General features: G+C 48.7%; 1 protein-coding gene across 1 annotated transcript; it reads right to left on the reverse strand.

Moving 5' to 3' along the window:
- Positions 1-326: 326 nt before the first annotated feature.
- Positions 327-16,773, reverse strand: LOC118841027 (cytochrome b-245 light chain). Its single transcript, XM_036748435.1, has 6 exons — positions 16,602-16,773; positions 9,148-9,217; positions 6,126-6,200; positions 4,674-4,757; positions 3,181-3,262; positions 327-805 (listed from the first exon to the last, which is right to left on the reverse strand). Exons 1-6 carry the CDS (start codon positions 16,657-16,659, stop codon positions 599-601), a joined length of 576 nt encoding a protein of 191 aa, XP_036604330.1. The 5' UTR covers positions 16,660-16,773; the 3' UTR covers positions 327-598.
- Positions 16,774-19,133: the final 2,360 nt, after the last annotated feature.

The raw sequence follows: 19,133 nt of genomic DNA on the forward strand, positions 1-19,133 counted from the left end.
CCTCGAGGACAGGTATCAGACTTTACACATTTTTTTTGTATCCACATAACACAGGACCCATTGTGTCTTCTCCCACCATGGGAAAACTTTGAGATGAAGCATGGGAGAGGAGCACAAGGAAAACTGGATTTCTCATGTCCTGCCTTTCTCCACAGTATGGTTTCATCATTTGCACTGAATTTCAAGAACATATGACACTTAAAAACCAAATGAAAGCAGTCTGCAACCCTGGAAAGGACTCTAGAAAATATGCAAAGACCCCTCCCTCTTCCTGTACCACCCACCATGCCTATTTGAGGAAGAAAGACACATGAGCTTTTACCGTGCTGCATTTATTACAAAATATATATTGCAACTGGAAACTGTGACCAAGGATGAAGACAGACGGGAAATAGGCCAGGCTCTGCCCCCGGGGCCAAACAACCTGCTAGGAGGTTCTCCATCCCAAGTAACAAGGGTGCCTGTCTTTGATGTCTTTTGCCCTCTGGTGGTCATTTGTGGGAGTACATGGTGGTGGTGGGAGCTAGTCTCTGCTAGACTGGAGGGTGGGGGTGGGGCCATACCCAATCAAGGGTCCCAGGCCAGGCTCAGGGTCTCCTTACACGACCTCATCAGTCACTGGAACTGGGTTCACCTGGGGGCCCCCAGAGGGCCCTGCGGCTTCTTCTTCAGGCTGCTTCTTCCGGACCTCGGCGGGGGGCCGAGGTGGGGGGTTGCTGGGTGGCTGCTTGATGGTAGCCCCCACCTGGAGTCGTTCCTTGGGCTTCTGCTCAATGGGCCTCCACTCTTCTCCCCGGATTGCAGCCTAAAGAAGGAGAACCAGGGATGGGTGTGTTGGTCTAGGGGTGGGGGTGGTTTGTCCATCAACTGGCAGGAACAGAGGAGCTGCCAATTAGAAGCAGCATCCTCCCCTCCTCCCCACCTGCCCTGATTCCACTAGCTCCCAACCTCTACTCCAGGATTACTCTAGTTCCCTCTTAGGGACACTTCCTGCCTACGGGCTTTTTCCCCATATATCTGGAGGCCTCCACTACACGTCACTAAGTCCTTTCACTCACTTACTATACATATCTTTACACATCTAGTTATTTGCATTTTCTCTTCTCTATTAAAATGTGAGCTTTTTGAGAACAGAGACCGTATTTTTGCCCTTCTTTGCATCCCTGGCATCTAGTGCAGCATTTGTCATACAGCAGGCATTTAATAAATGTTTATTGACTGATAGACTGAATGACCTTTGGGACACAAGTGTGGAGCAGGAGAAAGCCAGACCTGGAGTCAAGACCTGCCTCTGTGACCCTGGACAAGTCTGTTCCCCATATGGCCAATTTCCTCATTTGTAAAATGAAGAGTTGGGACTATTTACAGGTTGTCTTTCCCTATTAGACTGTGAGCCTCTTGAAGGCAGACACTGGTTTTGCCTTTTGCCAGCACTTCACACCAAGCCTGGCACATAGTAGGTGCTTAATAAATGCTGATCGAAATACGTGTAAAGTTAAGCAACTTTGAAAGACTTAGGAACTATGATCGACATAATGATCAACCACAATTCCAAAAGAGTCATGATGGACTCAGATTGAAGCATGTTCCTTCCTTTCTTCCTTTCCTTCCTTCCTTCCCTTCTTGACATGGCTAATGAGGGAATTTGCCTTCGTGCCTTTATATTTGCTAACAGGTTTTGTTTCTCCTGCCTTCTCAATGGGCAGGGGAGTGATCAGGGAAAGGGAGAGAACTTGGACCTGAAAGTACATGGATTTTTTTTAAAACAATGCTTGTTGGCTGTATGACTGTGGGATAGCCCCAGGAGCGGAAGGTGGGGGTGAGACAGCATTGACTGTCAGACTCCTGCTCTCTTCGACACAGGCCATGAGCCCCCAGGTTATTGAGGGACCTATCCAAGCCTCAGTTTCATCCTCTGTAAAACGGGTATACTAGTAATTAAACTTCCCTGCTTTGTGGGGTGGTTGCTACAAAAGTAGTTTGTAAAGCTAGAACTGAAAATAAAATAAAATTGAATTTTTAAAAAGATATAAGAAAAGGAAAAATAAAAGAAAGAAGGTGGCAGCAGAGGGGCTCGTGATCAATTATTATGGTTATTACATGGCTTGCCCACCAGCAGAGGGCCATAGGCTTTGAGCTGCCTGCAACCTGACTTTGCCCTGAATCCATCACAAAACCAGCCTCTATGATCAGAGGCGCCATTCCTGACTGTCTGGCTGAGGCGAAGGGTATTGTCCATGGTTCTACAGAAGAGAGGGGCATGAACTGGCCCACACAGGAATCAAGCTGACAACCATGGCCTCAGCAGCCAGGCTTTGTCAGGAGCTAGGCAGGACACACAGCTTGTGAAAGAGACACACTGCCTTGAGGCCAATGTGCAGAATAAGGGGCTCCAGAGGGAAGGGTGCTGCCTCCTCCTCAGCCAGAAACATCTCTCTGCCCTTAGGGGCCCCTTCTCCCACTGCTGAGTTCCTCCTGGACACTTGGTTTTCAGGAAAGCCCCAGAGCAGCCGTTCTTCATTCCTTTCAAGGCTCTGCTTCTGCCTGGGCTTTGTGGCCCTGGAGGTTCCTCTTCCCACCCCTTTTCTGTTCCTTTTATGTGTCAGCTTCTCCCATTGCCACATAAGCCCCTTGAGGAAAGGGAATGTCTTTTTGCCAGTATTTGTATTCCCAGTACTTAACTCAGTGCCTGGCACACAGTAAACGCTCAATAAATGCTTGTTGACTGACTGACCTGGCCTTCCACCTGCCCTTGGAGCTCACAGGTGTCCTCGTGGGATTTAAAGCTATCAAGATCGTCACCTGGTATAATCCTCTCACTTTACAGGTGAGAAAAACTGAGCTCCAAAGAGGAGATGGATTGAATACTGTCACCGGGATATATCTTTCCCTGGAGAACATCAGACCTTTAGGGAAAAGGCAATGTGGGATAGTGGCTAGAAGAGCTGGTCTTTGAGTCCAGAAGACCTAGGTTCAAGTCCTATTTCTGATACACTGAGCCTGTGGGACACGATAGGCCCAGTCTCAGTATCCTCCCCTGGAAAATGGGAGGAAGAAATCTTTCATCTCCGAGGTAGGTCCCTTCTAAGCCCCAAATCTGATGACTCTAAGACGGGGATGTTAGAAGGGATCCAGGGCAGGGAGAAAAGGCTTCGTCTATCTGCACAAGATCTGACTCACCAGGAGATAGATCCCACTTGCAATAGCCAGACAGGCTGTGCCAAGGATGGTGGCTAATAGTACCCCTGCAGGGACCGCCAAGCTGTGGAGGGAAAAAAGAAAGGAATCACCGATGCAGAGACATCTTCAGGGATGGGCAGTAGATGGGTGATGCTGAAGAGGCTTGGTAAGAAGCGAAAGATGCTATGGGGGATTTGCTGGCTTTCTGAGGCCTCAGCTCCTCTCGCTCGTGAGGCTGCTTCATAGAATCTTAGAGTGGGAAGAGGGCACAGAGGTCATTTAGGATAACCAGTGCCTACAGAGGGAGCCTCTCTATCACCTCCCAGATGAGTGGTCATACTGCTTTCATTGTGAGACCCCCAGGAGAAGAAATTCCATACTTCCCAGGTTAGGTGACACAGGGAATAGAGACCGGAAACTGGAGTCACATAGACCTGAGTTAAAACCCAGCTTTGGGCACTTAGTGTGTGACTGCCTCTAGGCAAATCACTTAACTGCTTACTCTCTGCCTCAGTTTACCCATCTGTTAAATGTGGATAATAACAGCATCGATATCCCAGGATTGCCGTGAGGATAAACTGCGCTAATATTTGTAAAGCAATTTACAAACCTCAAAGTTCTATATAAACTCTTCAGCCAACTCTAGTTGTTAGAAAGTTGTTTTCCTTACCATGAACCACATATGCTTTTTTGATCTCGGACCAAGCAGAACAAGTCTCATTTCCCTACTGCAGGAAGACCCTTCAAGTACTTGGAGTTATCAGGTCTTATCGTCCCCAGCCTAAACATTTCCACCTGTATGGCCATGGGTCTAGCCTCAGTTTCCTCATCTGTTAAAATGAAGGAGCTGGACTAGATGGCCTCTGAGGTCCCTTCCAGTTCCAGAGCCACGATCCTTCATCCAGACCTCAGAGAGCAGAGCCTCTAGGCCCCTCACTACAGATGGACCTTTTCAGGAGCCTGGTATCCACCTTGTCAGTGTTCTTTCTAAAAGGTGGTCCACAGAACTGACCACGATCCTCTTCATGCAGAGGTTGGTTGACTCTCCCCACACCCTTCTCACCATCACTCAGGGCTCCCCAAGGCTGACGGTTAAGCATTACATTTTCCCCAAGGCAAACAAGACAACAGTGGTAGAGCTCAAACCCATACAGAAGACAAGATGAAGGAACAGTGAGGAAGAGACCCAGGCACATGTCACGAGGCAAAGGGTCAGGAACAGGTGAGCCTTGGTCTACCTGCAGGGTCAGTGCCCCAGCCCTTAAGCTGGCCACCTGGAATATGGCCTATTAGGGGAATCTCAGTCAGCATCTAAAATCAGGCAAGGAAGATGTCCTAGGATGGAAGGGGAAAGAACCCAGGAGTCCTGAACCCAGGGTTGTCCCCCCCCCCCATCACTGTCCCCACTCTGCCAGAGGTGGCCAACTTGAATTCCAACTCTCCCCGGGAAACCTGCCCTCCTCTCCAGCTTCAGGAAGGCAGGTGGTTCTCACCAGAGGTGCAGGATGGCTCGAATGTAGTAGTTTCTAGTCAAGGGCCCGAATGCCTTCACCACGGTTGTCAGGTACTTCTGACCACTGGACAAGAGAAGAAAAAAATGTCCATGCCCAACTAGTGTCACACACATGGAATGCCCCTTTCCTGGTGGCCCCCCAAAACCCTTCTTATGAGGAATTTATCAGCCAAGGGAAGCTTCCAGTGAGTGTGCTATGGAATGCCCACCTTGTGAGCTAACACTGCATCTGAAAAAATGGCCGGTGGGCCCCCCAGAGCATGGACCATCACCACCTAAGTCCTATGCTTGGAAAATGGAGTCAGACTCCCAATATATCATTTTTGAGTGCTATGTACCTAGAACTGTGCGAAATACAAGCTATGACAGTCCTTCCCTCCTGGAGCTTATCATTAATTCTGGGAACCCAGGGCTTCAGGAGTTCAAAGAAGGAAAAGATGGATGGAGATTGAAGGAGGTCAGGGGAATAAGTAAAAGAACTTCAAAGATGGGAAGAGTTTGTGTGGATAGAGGTGTGTGTGTGTGGGGGGGAGGGTGATGAAGATTGGGATAAGGGGAGGAGACTGAGGTTGCCATCTGATTTTTCCAATAATCGGGATGGGTTTGTACTGAGTCATTCTCACTCCACCATTTTTTCGACAATGAACTTCCTGACCACTTGCTGTGTGCCCAGGACTTTGGGGGATCAAAGAGGAATAAGACAAGGTCCTCTGTCCTTTATAGAGCTTTTACTCCAGTAGGGAGAACAAGAATGTTAAGGAGGAAATGGAGAGCAATAAACAACAGTATATAAGTATTGCTAATTGCCCTGATCAATACATACATTTTGAATTGATTACAGACCAGAAGTGCATTTGGGGTTTAGAGAAGGGAGTCATCACGGTGGACCAGGAGTGTTCAGAGAAGGATTCCTGAAGGAGTTGGGATCCATTGTGACCACACACAGGAATCTGTCAAATGTCCAACTTGGGCTGTTCTTCTCTGCCTGAAGTTTAACTCCCTCCTTCCTCTTCTCCCTTACCCCACTCCCAGCCATACAAACTCTATCTATCTTTCAAGACCCAGTTAAAGTTCTGTTATATCTTGGACCACCTTCAATCTCCCCCTTCCTCTCTTCTTTCTTTTAATTCCCAAAGCCCTATTCTCCCTGAAAAGATTATAAGCTCCACAAGGAAAAAAGTATTATTTTCTTGTATTTAGCACAGTGCTAGGCACTTAGGGCATAAGCACCCATTGAAGACTTGTTAAGTGGTTGGTTCCTCTTCTCCAAGCATACACATGCTCAAGGAGGAACTACTGGCTAAATCGTTAAATCTAATGTTTGCTGACAAGGAGTTGGGAGGGTCCTCAGCCCTTCCTGTCTCAGCTGGACAAAGGTGGCCCTGAAAGTCCCTAAAGATCTCACACACGACAAACAAAGGTGGGAGCTTACCATCGCTCCATGGTGGAGCCCTTTTTCCTCTTACCCCGAGGGTATTCCAGCAGGCAGATAAACACGCCAGCTACACTGGGGGATCCAAGTTAAGGAAAAATCTTCATCTTTGTGAAATGAGGGGGTCCAACCAGAGGGTCTCAGCAGTCCCTTCCAGGCCTAGATCAATGATGCTCTCAGCCTATCATCCTTATCCAGCCCAACCTACAGCCCTGCCCACCAATGGCTCTGGTGGGATTCATGGAGAGGAACCTATCTAAGGTCACAGATCCTGAAGGAGGAGCCCAGAAAGGCAAAGAGCAGGTGCAGCCTGTAACAGCAGTGTCTAGGTAGAACTTCAACCACGACCAAGGAATTCTGGCCCATTATGTGCCTAGGTGGGGATGTTCCAAAAATGAAGGCAGCATTATGATGTAGGAATTTAGAGCATAGTTTCAGAAAAACCTGAGAAGACTTTTATGAACTGATGCAAAATGAAACGAGCAGAATCAGGAGAATGATTTACAGAGGAACAGCGATATTGTCAAATAATCATCTTTGAAAGACTTAGGAACTCTGATCAACACAATGACTGACCCCAATTCCAGAGGACTCATAATGGAGCGTGCTGCCCACATCCTGAGAGAGAGCTGATGGACCCAGAGTGCACATCAAAGACTATTTTCTTTTCTTTCTTTTTTTTTGGACAAGGCTAAGGCGGAAATTTGTTTTTCATGACTATACATATTTGTAAGGTGCTTTGTCTTATCTTCTCAATGGGAAGGGAGGGAGAGGGGGAAGAAGACAACCTAGAACTGAAAATAAAATAAAACTGATTTTTTAAAAAGATATAAAAAAAGGAAAAACAAAAGAAAGAAGGTGGCAACAGAGGGGCTCATGATCAAGGCCTAGAAAGCTCCAGCTTCAGTTTTGCCATTAACTAGCTTTGTGACCTTGGGAAAGGTGTGCCCCCTCTTTGGGCCTTGATTTCTTCATCTGTGAAAGGATCCACAAAGTTGAACAAGATGATTTCAAACGTTCCTCCAGCCTGATAGTGTGTTCTAAGGTCCCTCCCAGCTCCAACATTCTGTATTCTGAAGTCCCTCCAGCCTTGGCCTTCTCTATTCTAATGATCCTCCCAGCCCTGACATGCTCTGTTCTAAGGGCCTTTCCAGCCCTGACATTCTGTGTTCTAAGGCCCTTCCCAGTCCTGACATTCTGTGTTCTAAAGGTCCTCCCAGCCCTGAAATTCTGTGTTCTAAGGGCCTTCCCAGCCCTGACATTGTGTTCTAAGGATCCTCCCAGCTCTGGCATTCTGTGTTCTAAGGGTCCTCCCAGTCCTTACGTTCTGTGTTCTAAGGGCCCTTCCCAGCCCTTACATTCTGTGTTCTAAGGGCCTTCCCAGCTCTGACATTCTGTGTTCTAAGGGTCCTCCCAGCCCTGACATTGTGTTCTAAGGATCCTCCCAGCTCTGGCATTCTGTGTTCTAAGGATCCTCCCAGCTCTGGCATTCTGTGTTCTAAGGATCCTCCCAGCCCTTACATTCTGTGTTCTAAGGCCCTTCCCAGCCCTGAAATTCTGTGTTCTAAGGGCCCTTCCCAGCCCTGACATTCTGTGTTCTAAGGCCCTCCCAGCTCTGGCATTCTGTGTTCTAAGGGTCCTCCCAGCCCTGAAATTCTGTGTTCTAAGGGCCCTTCCCAGCCCTTACATTCTGTGTTCTAAGGCCCTTCCCAGCCCTGAAATTCTGTGTTCTAAGGGCCCTTCCCAGCCCTGACATTCTGTGTTCTAAGGCCCTCCCAGCTCTGGCATTCTGTGTTCTAAGGGTCCTCCCAGTCCTTACGTTCTGTGTTCTAAGGGCCCTTCCCAGCCCTTACATTCTGTGTTCTAAGGGCCTTCCCAGCTCTGACATTCTGTGTTCTAAGGGTCCTCCCAGCCCTGACATTGTGTTCTAAGGATCCTCCCAGCTCTGGCATTCTGTGTTCTAAGGATCCTCCCAGCTCTGGCATTCTGTGTTCTAAGGATCCTCCCAGCCCTTACATTCTGTGTTCTAAGGCCCTTCCCAGCCCTGAAATTCTGTGTTCTAAGGGCCCTTCCCAGCCCTGACATTCTGTGTTCTAAGGCCCTCCCAGCTCTGGCATTCTGTGTTCTAAGGGTCCTCCCAGCCCTGAAATTCTGTGTTCTAAGGCTTTTTCTAGCTCTGGTATTATCTGATTTCTGTCTGTTACAAGCTCTGGGAAAGTTTTCACTCATCACATAAGAGTCACAAGGATCAATTCCCCTGTAGCTTTAGCACCAGGGCTGAGACGGAGAATTTGGCAAATGATCCCTGCCCCCAGTCCCCTAGCCCGACGGCCAAGGCCTCCAAGGCCAGGCATTAACAGATGCAGCTGAGGAAGGGACAGGAAGCATCACCATCTAGCGGACGGAAGAAAACCAAGGCCCCCAGCCGCTTACAAGGGACCTCACTCACAAGAGACTTTTCCTCCCTTCAGAGGGCCAAGGGTGTGTCATGGGAAAAGGGCCAGCCTGAGCTGCCAAAGAGCTCTGTGACCTCATCTGCTTGTAATTGTCTTTGTTCTGATGCTCCTTCTGCCTCTGGCATTCAATGCTCTTATGCCCAAATGCCTTTTCTAGCTTTGTTTCCTCAAAGCATTAGAGGCTAGAATTGGGCTCTTCCATACCACCTCGTCCAATGGAGGCTCAAGATGTAAAGTGACTTTGTGAGTGACTTCTAGAAACAGGATTTGAACCCAGGGCTCACTCACAGAACGGGGAGAATCCAATTTGTATCCCTTGCCTTAGAGAAGTGGTGAGAAAAGAAGCTTACAAGTCTAAAAACCCTATAGAAACGAGCATTGCTACTGTTATTATGATGATAGGATGCCCCCTTCCCCTCAGGGATTTACTTCCCACCCTTCATCAGCTTTCCTGTAATACTTGATAACAAATGAAGCTCAAAATTCAGGAATCCTTGTTGAGTTTGGGCCCAAGAATGGAGTGACAAGCAGGGTTGGGAGGCACGGTGGGGGTAGGAGAAGGATACATCGAGTAGGCACCAAACTCCCACCAGACAAACTGCCCAGCTGTTGCCACGATGCCACCAGTCAGGAGGACTGCAAAGAGAGAAAGGGAAACTGAGTCAGGATTGTGGGCAGCCTCAGGGGCCAGAACCAGTAGAAGCCATGAGATACTGGGGAGTTGTCCCCTGAACAGAAGGGGGATCCACAAGTGCCCCCTCCATCTCTTTTCCAAGCCTGGAGGGGTGGACTATGTATTTTCTATTTTATTTATCTATGCATATGTTGTTTTCCCTATAGAATGTAAGCTTCTTGGGGGCAGGGGGTGTTTCACTGTATCCCCAGTGCCTAGGGCAGTGCTTGGCACATTATAGGTGCTTAATAAAAGTTTTCTGAATTAATCAATATGAAAGCCTCTGTCTGTCTCCCTCCTCTCTCTCCCCCTCTCTCCCTCCCCCCCAACCCCCACCTCTCCTCATTCTCTTTCTCCTTCCCTTCCCTCTCTCCCCCCCTCCCTCCCTCCCTCTCTCTCTCTCTCTCTCTCTCTCTCTCTCCCTCTCTTTTCCTCTCCCCATTGCCCGTCTCTGTCTCAGCCAACCAACCAGTCTTTACAAAGCCCACTTGGGTATATCCATCCCTATAGCCTGAGGTTTGCTCCCCCTTTTGCTGATGTCTGACTTGGAAGGTGCTGATAAATCCCCTACACACACACACACACACACACACACACACACACACACACACACACACCCTTCAGAGAGGTGCTGCCCATCCCTTGGGAGCTAGCAGACTGTGTGACCTCCTAAGAACAGAGTCATAGAATCTCGGAGTTGGAAGGAACCTTGGACATCATGAAATCATTGGCTTCTGAGACCAGCAAAGCCAAGAAGCTCAGGACTTTCCCTTCTTTTTCCCGCTTCCAGGAGTCCACTCTCCTGCATTCTCTTCCCCTCTCTCACCATCCCTTCTTCCCCAGAGATCTGATCTCATGGATTTCAGTCTGACCATGAATGTCAGTGCTCATGTTCACTCTTGAAAGGGGGTTTGTAGGGAGTCATCTCTTGCCCTGTGGAAGCAGCAACTTTACCTTTCCCCATGAGAGGAATTCTCTCAGGCATCAGAGCAGGGCTTGCTGGATGAGGAGAGGGCAGAGTAGGGGCACTATCCCTTGCCCTTGAAAGCTGCCAGTTCTGTCTAACCCAGAGCTGAGAGAGAAGCCTTGGGCAGAGGGGGCTGAAACATCTCCCCCAGGAAACAGCTCTTGAGACTGGTCCTTCATTTGACAGCTAAGGAAACCGATTCCCAGAGAGGGGATGAGATCTGTCTGAAGTTCTGTGTGTAGTACGCAGCTGAGCTGGCGCTCCCTCCGGGGTCTTCTGACCTCCAATCCATAGCTCTTCACGTACATAGCAGGCAAGCGTGACTATAACATGGCGGGGAGGAGGGCATGCAGATAGAGGGAAGGACGGCTGGCGGACGGTGCTCCCAAGATGGATCTCAGCAGTTTCACAGGCTTTTCAGAGCTTGACGGAGGCCCGCCCACTCCATCGGAACTCTTGGAATTTCCCACGGGGGTCTAGCTCTAGGTCCCCCACTAACCTCCTTTCCTTCCACAACAGCTGCTATTACTCCACCATGTCCACTCACAGACTGGACAATTTACAAACCTGAGCCGAGCTTTCTTTTTGTTTGGATTTTCATCCCCAGAGCTTGGTAGACTGTCTGGCATGTAGTAAATGCTTAATAAATGCTTATGGATTGACTGACTGAACCAAAACCTCCTCAGTAGCTTCAAGGCCACAGAAGGGGCCACAACTCATAAACAGCACAGTTTTTAAAGGCCTTCAGGCAGAGACCACTCTCCCCCCATCCCCAAGCACCTCCTTCAGTGTTTGACAATCTCTATTCCAACAGGGTGGTGGAAACAGTCACGGGGCACTTGTTAACAAGCTGATTTAAATGCCACCTGAAAGGCTTTTGAGAGACAATGTTGTACAGAGATTAGAGGACTAGACTTGGAATCAAAAAGATGTATGTTCAAATCCTACTTGAAATACTTAGCAGTATGACTATGGGTAAGTCACTTACCTCTCTGGGCCTCAGTTTCCCTGTCTGTAAAAGAGGGGGGCTGGCCTTGATAGCTGCTAAGGTCTTTTCTGCCTCTTAATCTGAGGGGCCATGATAAGGTCTTTCTCCTTTTTAGCCTAAATCCATTTAGCTGTAACTTTTTTCTCTTGGCCTCCCTTTTCTATAAAGTAATTCAGGTCACCAGAAGCTGTTTGTGGATTCCATGAAGAGGAAACAGAGAACTGGCATCGTTAAGCCAGAGGCAGAGGCCTGGAGGTGACGGAAGTGGCGTCACACACCCCATAGTGAGAAGGGACCCAAGGGTGGAAAGAAAATGAATGAGGGAGGGGGCAGCTAGATGGCTCAGTGAGTAGAGAGCACCAGCCCTGGAGTCAGGGGGACCTCAAGGACCTCAGTTCAAATCCAGCCTCAGACACCTGACACTTACTAGCTGTGTGACCTTGGGCAAGTCACTTAACCCCAACTGCCTTGCCTTCCCCCCTCCAAAAAAAAAAAAGAAAATGAATGCAGATACCTTCCCACTAGAGGGACTCTCTCAAATCCTTCCTTTTGGCTCTCCCTGTTCTGGGCCAGAGGAAGAACAAGACCAAGGAAACCATAGTCTCAGCTCTTGGGATACCAGACATGACAGAAGTCTTGCCTCTAATTGATGAACTAACTGCAAATCAGAAATTCTCCTGAGTGTCTGTGTGTGTGTATATGTGTGTTTGTGTGCGTATGTGTGTTTGCGTGTGTACGTTTCCCTTGATCACAGGTTTTAGAACTGGAAGGGACCTAAAAGATCATCTGGCCTCTTTTTACAGCTTAGGAAACTGAGGCACAAAAAGGAAGACGCTAACCTAAAGCCATAGAGTTAGCATAAAGAAGAATGGGAATTTGAGCCCTGAAGGAGCAGAGTGTGAATAAAGAAGCCCTAATAATTCCTCTTCCCAGAGCCCAACAAATGGTTCCTGGACTCTTCCTAGAACTGGGGCTGCCCAAGCTCAGAATCATGGTATCAGTCTCAAGGTTGGAAGGCGCCTCAGAGCCCATCTAGTCCGCTGGTACCTGAGAAAATAATCCCCTCTGCCAGTTCCTCACCCAGCCTCTGCAGGAACCCACAGCCTCCCGAGAAGAACAAGCAGTAAACCCACTAACACCCTTCGGGGCTCTCAGAACTGAGAGGAAACAAGTAACTGCCCAGCCCCTCTCACCAGCTGCATGTGAAAAGCCTTCTGGGGCTCAAGACCAAAATCAGGCTAAGAAGCCCTTCCTCAGTCCCGTGGCCAACTTGTAGCCTGTGGGTACAAGCAGCTCCAGGAATGCAAGATGCCCAAGAGTTTGCTAACAACATCTGACCTAATTAGTGCACCATAATTAATAATATTAATTAATTATCAGTCTGATAAAGTATTATATCATTAACAGTATATTGCTACATTACATAATTATTATAAAAGAAAGATTAATTACTCTCATTTGCTACTATTAATTGCTATATTATATAATTATTATTAGAAAACTAGTAACAATAATTAATGGCACACATCTTGGCCAGAGGGCCAGCCTGGAGTTAAATCCTGTGTCTGACGCATAACTATTTGCTATTGGGACCATGTGCTCCCCCCTCCCCCCAGAACTCTGCAAAATTGTAAGTTACCGATGGATGGCTACTCTACATCAGTGAAGGGATATTCCAAAATGACACTTAAGAAATCACAAGTCTAGACAAAAACTTGGATAATGGTTTACAAAGCGCTTTTCCCCCAACCACTCTGAGGTCGGCAAGGCAAGAGTCCTCATTCTAGACCTAAGGCAACTTAGGCTCAGAGAGGGTAGGGGATTTGCCCAGGCTCACACAGCAGATGAGTAGGGCCCAAACTCCAATCTTCCCAGTCTAAGGCAGTACTCTTAACCACCTGACATCTCTGGCAATGAAGCCAAAGTCTGGGTAATGTCTGGGTCCTCTCCATAAAAGGGCTAAAATCCAAGGGGGGAACCATTAGCTGATTAGGCAGCAGGTCAATAAATATTTCTTAACTATGTACAAAGGACTATCCTAAGGTCAGGGAATACAAAATAAAAGGAAATAAAAAGGAAAGAGAGATTGGTGGTAGCAGCTCATAGTCGGAGCTGAAATGATGATACCCCACTCTTCTCAAGAAGAGGTTAAATATCAGAATCCTCATTGCCTTGGTCGAGCTCAGTCAGTGGCTAGCACTGAACCCAGAACCCTAGTCCTGTAAGAAGCAAGTGGATCATTCTGTTCCCTGGACTGCTCTTGTCTTATGGCTAAACAAACATACAAGCCCCCATTGCTGCCCCACTAACATGGAGGTTCAATATTTCCTTCTTCTCTGCAGAAAAGTGGTGGACTAGGGGTATAGAATAGCGCATATGCTGTCAGGCGCTTTCCTGTGTTGGTTTGTTATTCTTAACTGTTTTCTCTGTTATAAGGGAAGGAATGATTGTTGAGAAGTGATGCTCTTTAAAAAGCAGTAAGTGCCAAGAGAAGACTTTTTTTTTAAGGTTCCGGCTCACCAGGGGTATAAATTAAAAATCCATGCATTTAGCCCCAAAGAACAGATAGAAGATGCCTTTCCCTACTCCTTTGCAGAGGTGAGATGGACAGTAAGTGTGGAAAACTGCACATATATTCAGATTCTTTTTTGTTGCGTTTATCAGCTTTGCTCATTTTTTTCTCTTTTCTCTTTAAAAAAATTTTTTACATGGGGTTGCTCTCACGGAAAGAAGAAGGAGGAATAAAGGGGTAAAACTAAGGCAACGTAAAAACCAAAGATATCGGTACAATTTCATTTTTTTAAAAGGAAAAAAAATTCAAGGAGTCAGTCCAAACACAGAGAGATTTCAGCTCATGAAAAACTTGACCTCCCCTGACTGCTATCATTGGTTTGGGGTGGGGGGGACTCCTTGTTTTCCTCACCTCTACATTTCAGAATCTTCAAAGAGTTTTTTTCTTCCCTGGTTCACTTGCCAGGCACAGGGCCTCAGTAAGCTAAGAAATGATCATCTTTCAGAATTTTTTTAAAAAGGGGGAAAAAAGATCCAATGACCAGGCTGGCTAAGAGTCTAGTTTAAGATCCTAGAATAGTACAAAGTACAACAGAATTTACAAGCCAGAAGCCCCAGGATTCAACTCGGGTTGTGCTTCTTACTAACTGACTTTATGGCCTGGCTTTACGCCATACACTGTCTGTAAGATGGGGGGAAATGAGATTTGCATTACCCGAACAGAGGCAGCAGCTCAAAGGCTTTATAGCTGGCCGAGATCTCAGGAACCCACATTCCCAAGAAGGAACCACCCACCCACTAGATCAGACTGAAGCCCAGGTTATGCCCTGAGGAGTTAAGCAAGCCAGATTGGGCACCTTCACTTTTTCCTGCAGGGAGGGAGCCACCTGGGCTTGAAGGCAAGGTGAAGCTGGGCTGGGGGTGGTACGGAGTGGAGGTTTAGCTTTTGGGGGTGATGCTTTAACCCAATTGTCCCAAGGTTTCTCAAGTCTGAGGAGGCCGAACTGGCAAACTTTAAGGCAAGGGATCTTCCCTCCCACATTCCCTTATCCCCTCCCCTGATACCTCTCACAGGGATGGAGAAAGTCCCTTCTTGGACAGAGCAGGAGAAGGCTCCCCTCTCCAAAGGCCCCTAGGAGAGGGTGAGTGAGCACTGACATTCATACTCAGGCTCAGACTGAAATCAGTGACATCAGATCTCTGAGGAAGAGGGGAAAGTGAGAGAGGGGCAGAGAACACAGGACAGTGGACTCCTAGAAAGTGGGAGAAAGAAGGGGAAGTCCTGAGCTGCTTCTTCCTTAGCTGATCTTGAAAAGCCAATGAGTTCATGGCATCTAAGGTTCCTTCTAGCTTTGTGATCCTATGACTCTGCCTTCTTAGGGACCACACACAGCCTGCTGGCAGCATGGAGGGGAGAAGAAGGCCTGTCTCACCCTGGCCACACTGTGCGTGGACTTAGAGGACCTGAGTTCAGGTCTCACCTCTGTCTTTAATTAGCTGTGTAATCTTGAACAAGTTATTACTTCCTCAAAGCCTCAGTTTTCTCATCTGTAAAATTAGACTTACTCTCCAAAGCTCCTTCTAGTATTGAATTTTAGGCTCTTTGATCAGGTCACAAATAGCTTCTCTCTTTGCTCTGTGTGAATGTGTATACCTGTATTGAGGTGGCAGCTCATAGGATTTGGAGGTGTTTGTTTTGGGAGAAGAGTGATTGGGGAACTATAACCCAGAGAGCTGGTCGGGCCTTGGGAGGGCTGTGACTCACGCTTCCAGGCCCCTTGACCACCAGGGTATTACCCAGGACTGACTGTTAAGGGGGCCTCTGCCTCTCAGATCACAGGGGACCCTCAGGAGGCAAAGCTGAAGGCAAAAGACTCTCCTTCAGAGGGTGTCAGGGGGCAGGAGGTTGCAGGAGCAGACGGGGGCTTTCCTAGGCTTAGCAGTAGGGTGGTGACCTAGCCAGAAACCACAAGGAAGAGGAGAAAGAGAAGGTTAGGGAAGAAAAGACCATCTGAGGGAGAAAAAACCCCCACTTCTGCTTTTTACTTTCACTTCCTCAATCTAGGAGAGGCAGCTTGCTTCTGACTTGTCTTCCTGAAGTTCAGAATTAAATACGACTTGAGGGAGAGGGGGCAGAAAGGAGGGCTCACGTGATTCTTGGCTAATGGATGCTACCAGAGTCTCTGTTTTCTGTGTTTCCCTCTTGTGCCTTTACCTCTGGCCAGAACTCCAAGCTCATCTTTGCCTCCCATCCCTCCCTCCTTCCCCCTCCCCTCCCAGCCTGGTAGTGCCCCCAGCTGCCGCCTTTACCCTAGGCACATCTCCTAGCTGCAAACTATGTTAACAATCTCTGTTTCTCTCTGTCTCTCTGTCTCTCGCTTTCTCTCTCTCTCTCTCTCTCTCTCTCTCTCTCTCTCTCTCTCTCTGTCTCTGTGTCTCTCGCTTTCTCTCTCTCTCTCTCTCTCTCTCTTTCTCTCTCTCTCTCTCTCTCTCTCTCTCTCTCTCTCTCTCTCTCGCTTTCTCTCTCTCTCTCTAGCTCTCTCCCCCCTTCCCCGTTTCTCCCTTCCCCCCTTCCCCGTCCCTCTCTGTCTCCCCCCTTTCTCCCCTATATTTCATCTCTTCCCCCTCCCCCACAAAGCTCTAGACACTCACCTGCAGCCCCTCTCTCCTTCCCATCCTACTTCCAGCTCCCCCCATCCCCAGCACCCCACTCCTCCCGGCCCGGGACACTCACTCCGGGCTTCTCAAAGTTAAATTACAACCGAAAAAGTTTCCAGCCCAGGGCCGCCGGTGGGGGCGGGGAAAGAGCTGGCAGTGCCCCAGGGGGCCAGACGGGCCAAGCCGCCCCCCGCCCCCACATCGTGCCCCTGTCCCCACTCACTGAGGCCGGACGCCAGAGCCTGCTCGTTCGCCCACATGGCCCATTCGATCTGCCCCATCACGGCGGGCGGCGGCCCCCGGAGAGAGCGGGCAGCGGGAGAAGGAGGAGGAGGAGACGGTGGCTGCGGAACAGCGGCGGCGACGGCGGCGGGAGCCCGGCACTGACCCGCCCAGCGGCCGGACCCCGACTCGGCCACGCCCTGTGCCCCGCCCGGGGGCCGGCCGGGCCGCAGGGCACGGCTTCCTCCTCCTCCAGCCTTCTCTTCCTCCTCTTCGTCCTCCTCTCTCCTCCCCTCCCACCCCTTCTGCCCGCGCCCCCGACCTCCCCATCCCGACCGATCGGACCCTTGTTTAACTGGTCTCCTGGCCCCGACTCAGACCCCGGACGCTGGCTCTGCGCTGCTCTGCTCTCCAGGCTCCCCCGTCCCTGGAATGATACCAACCTCCTAACCCCCAACTTCACATTGGGCACTCCTGTGGGATAGCCTCTGCCCCTCACTCTGGGGCAGGGCATCGAGCGAATCGCCTGCTTTGGGGTCAGTTCATGGCTACTGGAACTCCCAGAGGGGGATATTCTTTCTACCACTGCAGGTGGGCACCTTTTCTGCCACTTAGAGTCTTAGAGAGTTGACTAGTTGCTCTGAGTCACACAGCCAGCCAGTGTCAGAGGCAGCACCTGAACCCAGGTCTTCCCGGTGTGAAGGCTCGCTCTGTATGTTACCCCACACTGCCATCTCGAAACAAGGGGAAACACATAAGCACCCCCACTTATGGGGAGCCCCATTCCTCTTCATTCTGGGGGGTCACTTTCAGATAAACACAGCTCTTCCCTAACAGGAACAAAGTCTTCAACTTCAGAGAAATGTTACAGGCTCTCCGTGACCTTCGCACTGTCACAGAGCCTGGATTCAAAGTCAAGGCTCCTGTCTCCCAGGCCATTGTTCTTTCTACCTCATGGGATCCCTGACTTAGAGGAAAGAAAGTCAGGAGACATAGGACTTAATTCTGGCTCTGTCAGTTACTAACGCTATGACCTGGGCTCCAGTGAACAAACTGTAAAATGGGGTAGTAATGCTTGCACTACCTGGTAGAGATAGCCCAATTCTTAGGATCTCTAGCTCCCAGGGACTTTGGGCTTTTATCTAACCCAGTCTCTTCATTTTCCGGATGAGGAATAAGGCCCCAAAGGTCAGGCCACATGGTTGTTTTGAATAACAAATAAGATAATGCCTTATAACTGGAACACCCGACCTAAGTTAAAAACGGGCTGTTCTTCAGCTAAAGAAACCAAGCATGAGATGAGGATGAGGGCTTTTCTATGCCTGGGGTGTGGGAAGTTGACCAATTTCCTGAAGAGACAGAAGAAGTACGGTAGTTCCTCTCTAGGCTACCACACATTTTATATCCTTTTTAAAATAGCCCTTCCCACCCCCAATATCCTTATAAGCAAAACAATCAATTGGCAATCATTTATAAAGTACCTACTAAGTGCCAGGCACTGTGTTGAGGGAGACGCAAAACTGAGGTGGTCCCTGCCCTTTAGGGGGTTTACATCCTACAAGGGCGAGACAACAGACAAAAATACAGGCTACAAAAAACCACCAGTAATTAGGAGTTGAAGAACTAACGACTGAGGGAATTAGGAAAGGCTTCTTGAAGTAGGTGACGTTTGAGATGAGCCTTGAAGGGGCCAGGAGAGAGAAGTAAGGGCTGAAGGCGCTCCAGACACATGGCAGCCTGTGCGGGATGGCAGCCCTCTCTCTGGAGCACTGGCCTTGCACTGCAGTGAAACAAGAGCCTCTTTGTCACACTTTCCATCCTTCCAGTGTTCTGCCCCTTACAAAGTGGGGGTGGGAAGTGTGGGGGGGAGGGGTTTCAGGAAAAACTGGCCTTAGACATAGATACCTGCGTGGCAACTCCTAAAATCAGAGAATCTGGAGAGTTTCACCTTTGCTATCTAACAGAGCTGGGCCTTTTAACTCAGGGTCCATGAACAGAATTCAGGGGGTTTGTGATTTAAGCAAATGTTTCAATAATTTTATTTCAACATAATTGGTTGTTTGATGTATGCATTCAAAAACGTCTCTGGGAAGGGGTCCATAAGGGTTTGCTAGTGTCACTCAAGTTCCTAACTGAATACCTTCCACAATCTTTGTGATTCTCTTCTTTAAATAAACAGGAGTTAGTAGAGACATTTACCCAATGCCCAGGCAGGACAGAAAGGATTAATTCTGCCCTGGTTGGAAAACCCAGTCACGCAAAGTAGCATGAGTCACATTAGTGAGAAGAGGGAGACAGTGCCCCTATTACCCCTTCTCTTTGAAGTTAATGCTTCCTTTTGTTTTATTTTGTAGTTTGTGGGTTTAGAAGACCCAACAGGGGCAATGTGGATATCTGATGAGGATGAGAAGGAACTCTAAACCAACCATAATAGTAGAACCACCAGCCACTCTTTACAACAGGAAGAGCTCAATTGTATCATTAATGGAAGATCTAGAGGGAAGTGGGTCTCTGGAGCCTCAGCCTGAACTAT

Source organism: Trichosurus vulpecula, chromosome 3, assembly GCF_011100635.1.
Source record: "Trichosurus vulpecula isolate mTriVul1 chromosome 3, mTriVul1.pri, whole genome shotgun sequence".
Classification (NCBI taxonomy): domain Eukaryota; kingdom Metazoa; phylum Chordata; class Mammalia; order Diprotodontia; family Phalangeridae; genus Trichosurus; species Trichosurus vulpecula.

Excerpts from the sequence above, each read along its gene's own strand:
- LOC118841027 (XM_036748435.1), bottom strand. The coding sequence starts at position 16,659 with ATGGGGCAGATCGAATGGGCCATGTGGGCGAACGAGCAGGCTCTGGCG. Across the intron at positions 9,218-16,601 it reads GGCTCTGGCGTCCGGCCTCA|TCCTCCTGACTGGTGGCATC; the intron begins GTGAGTGGGGAC and ends CTCTCTTTGCAG. Across the intron at positions 3,263-4,673 it reads CGAGCCATCCTGCACCTCTG|CTTGGCGGTCCCTGCAGGGG; the intron begins GTGAGAACCACC and ends TTCCCTCCACAG.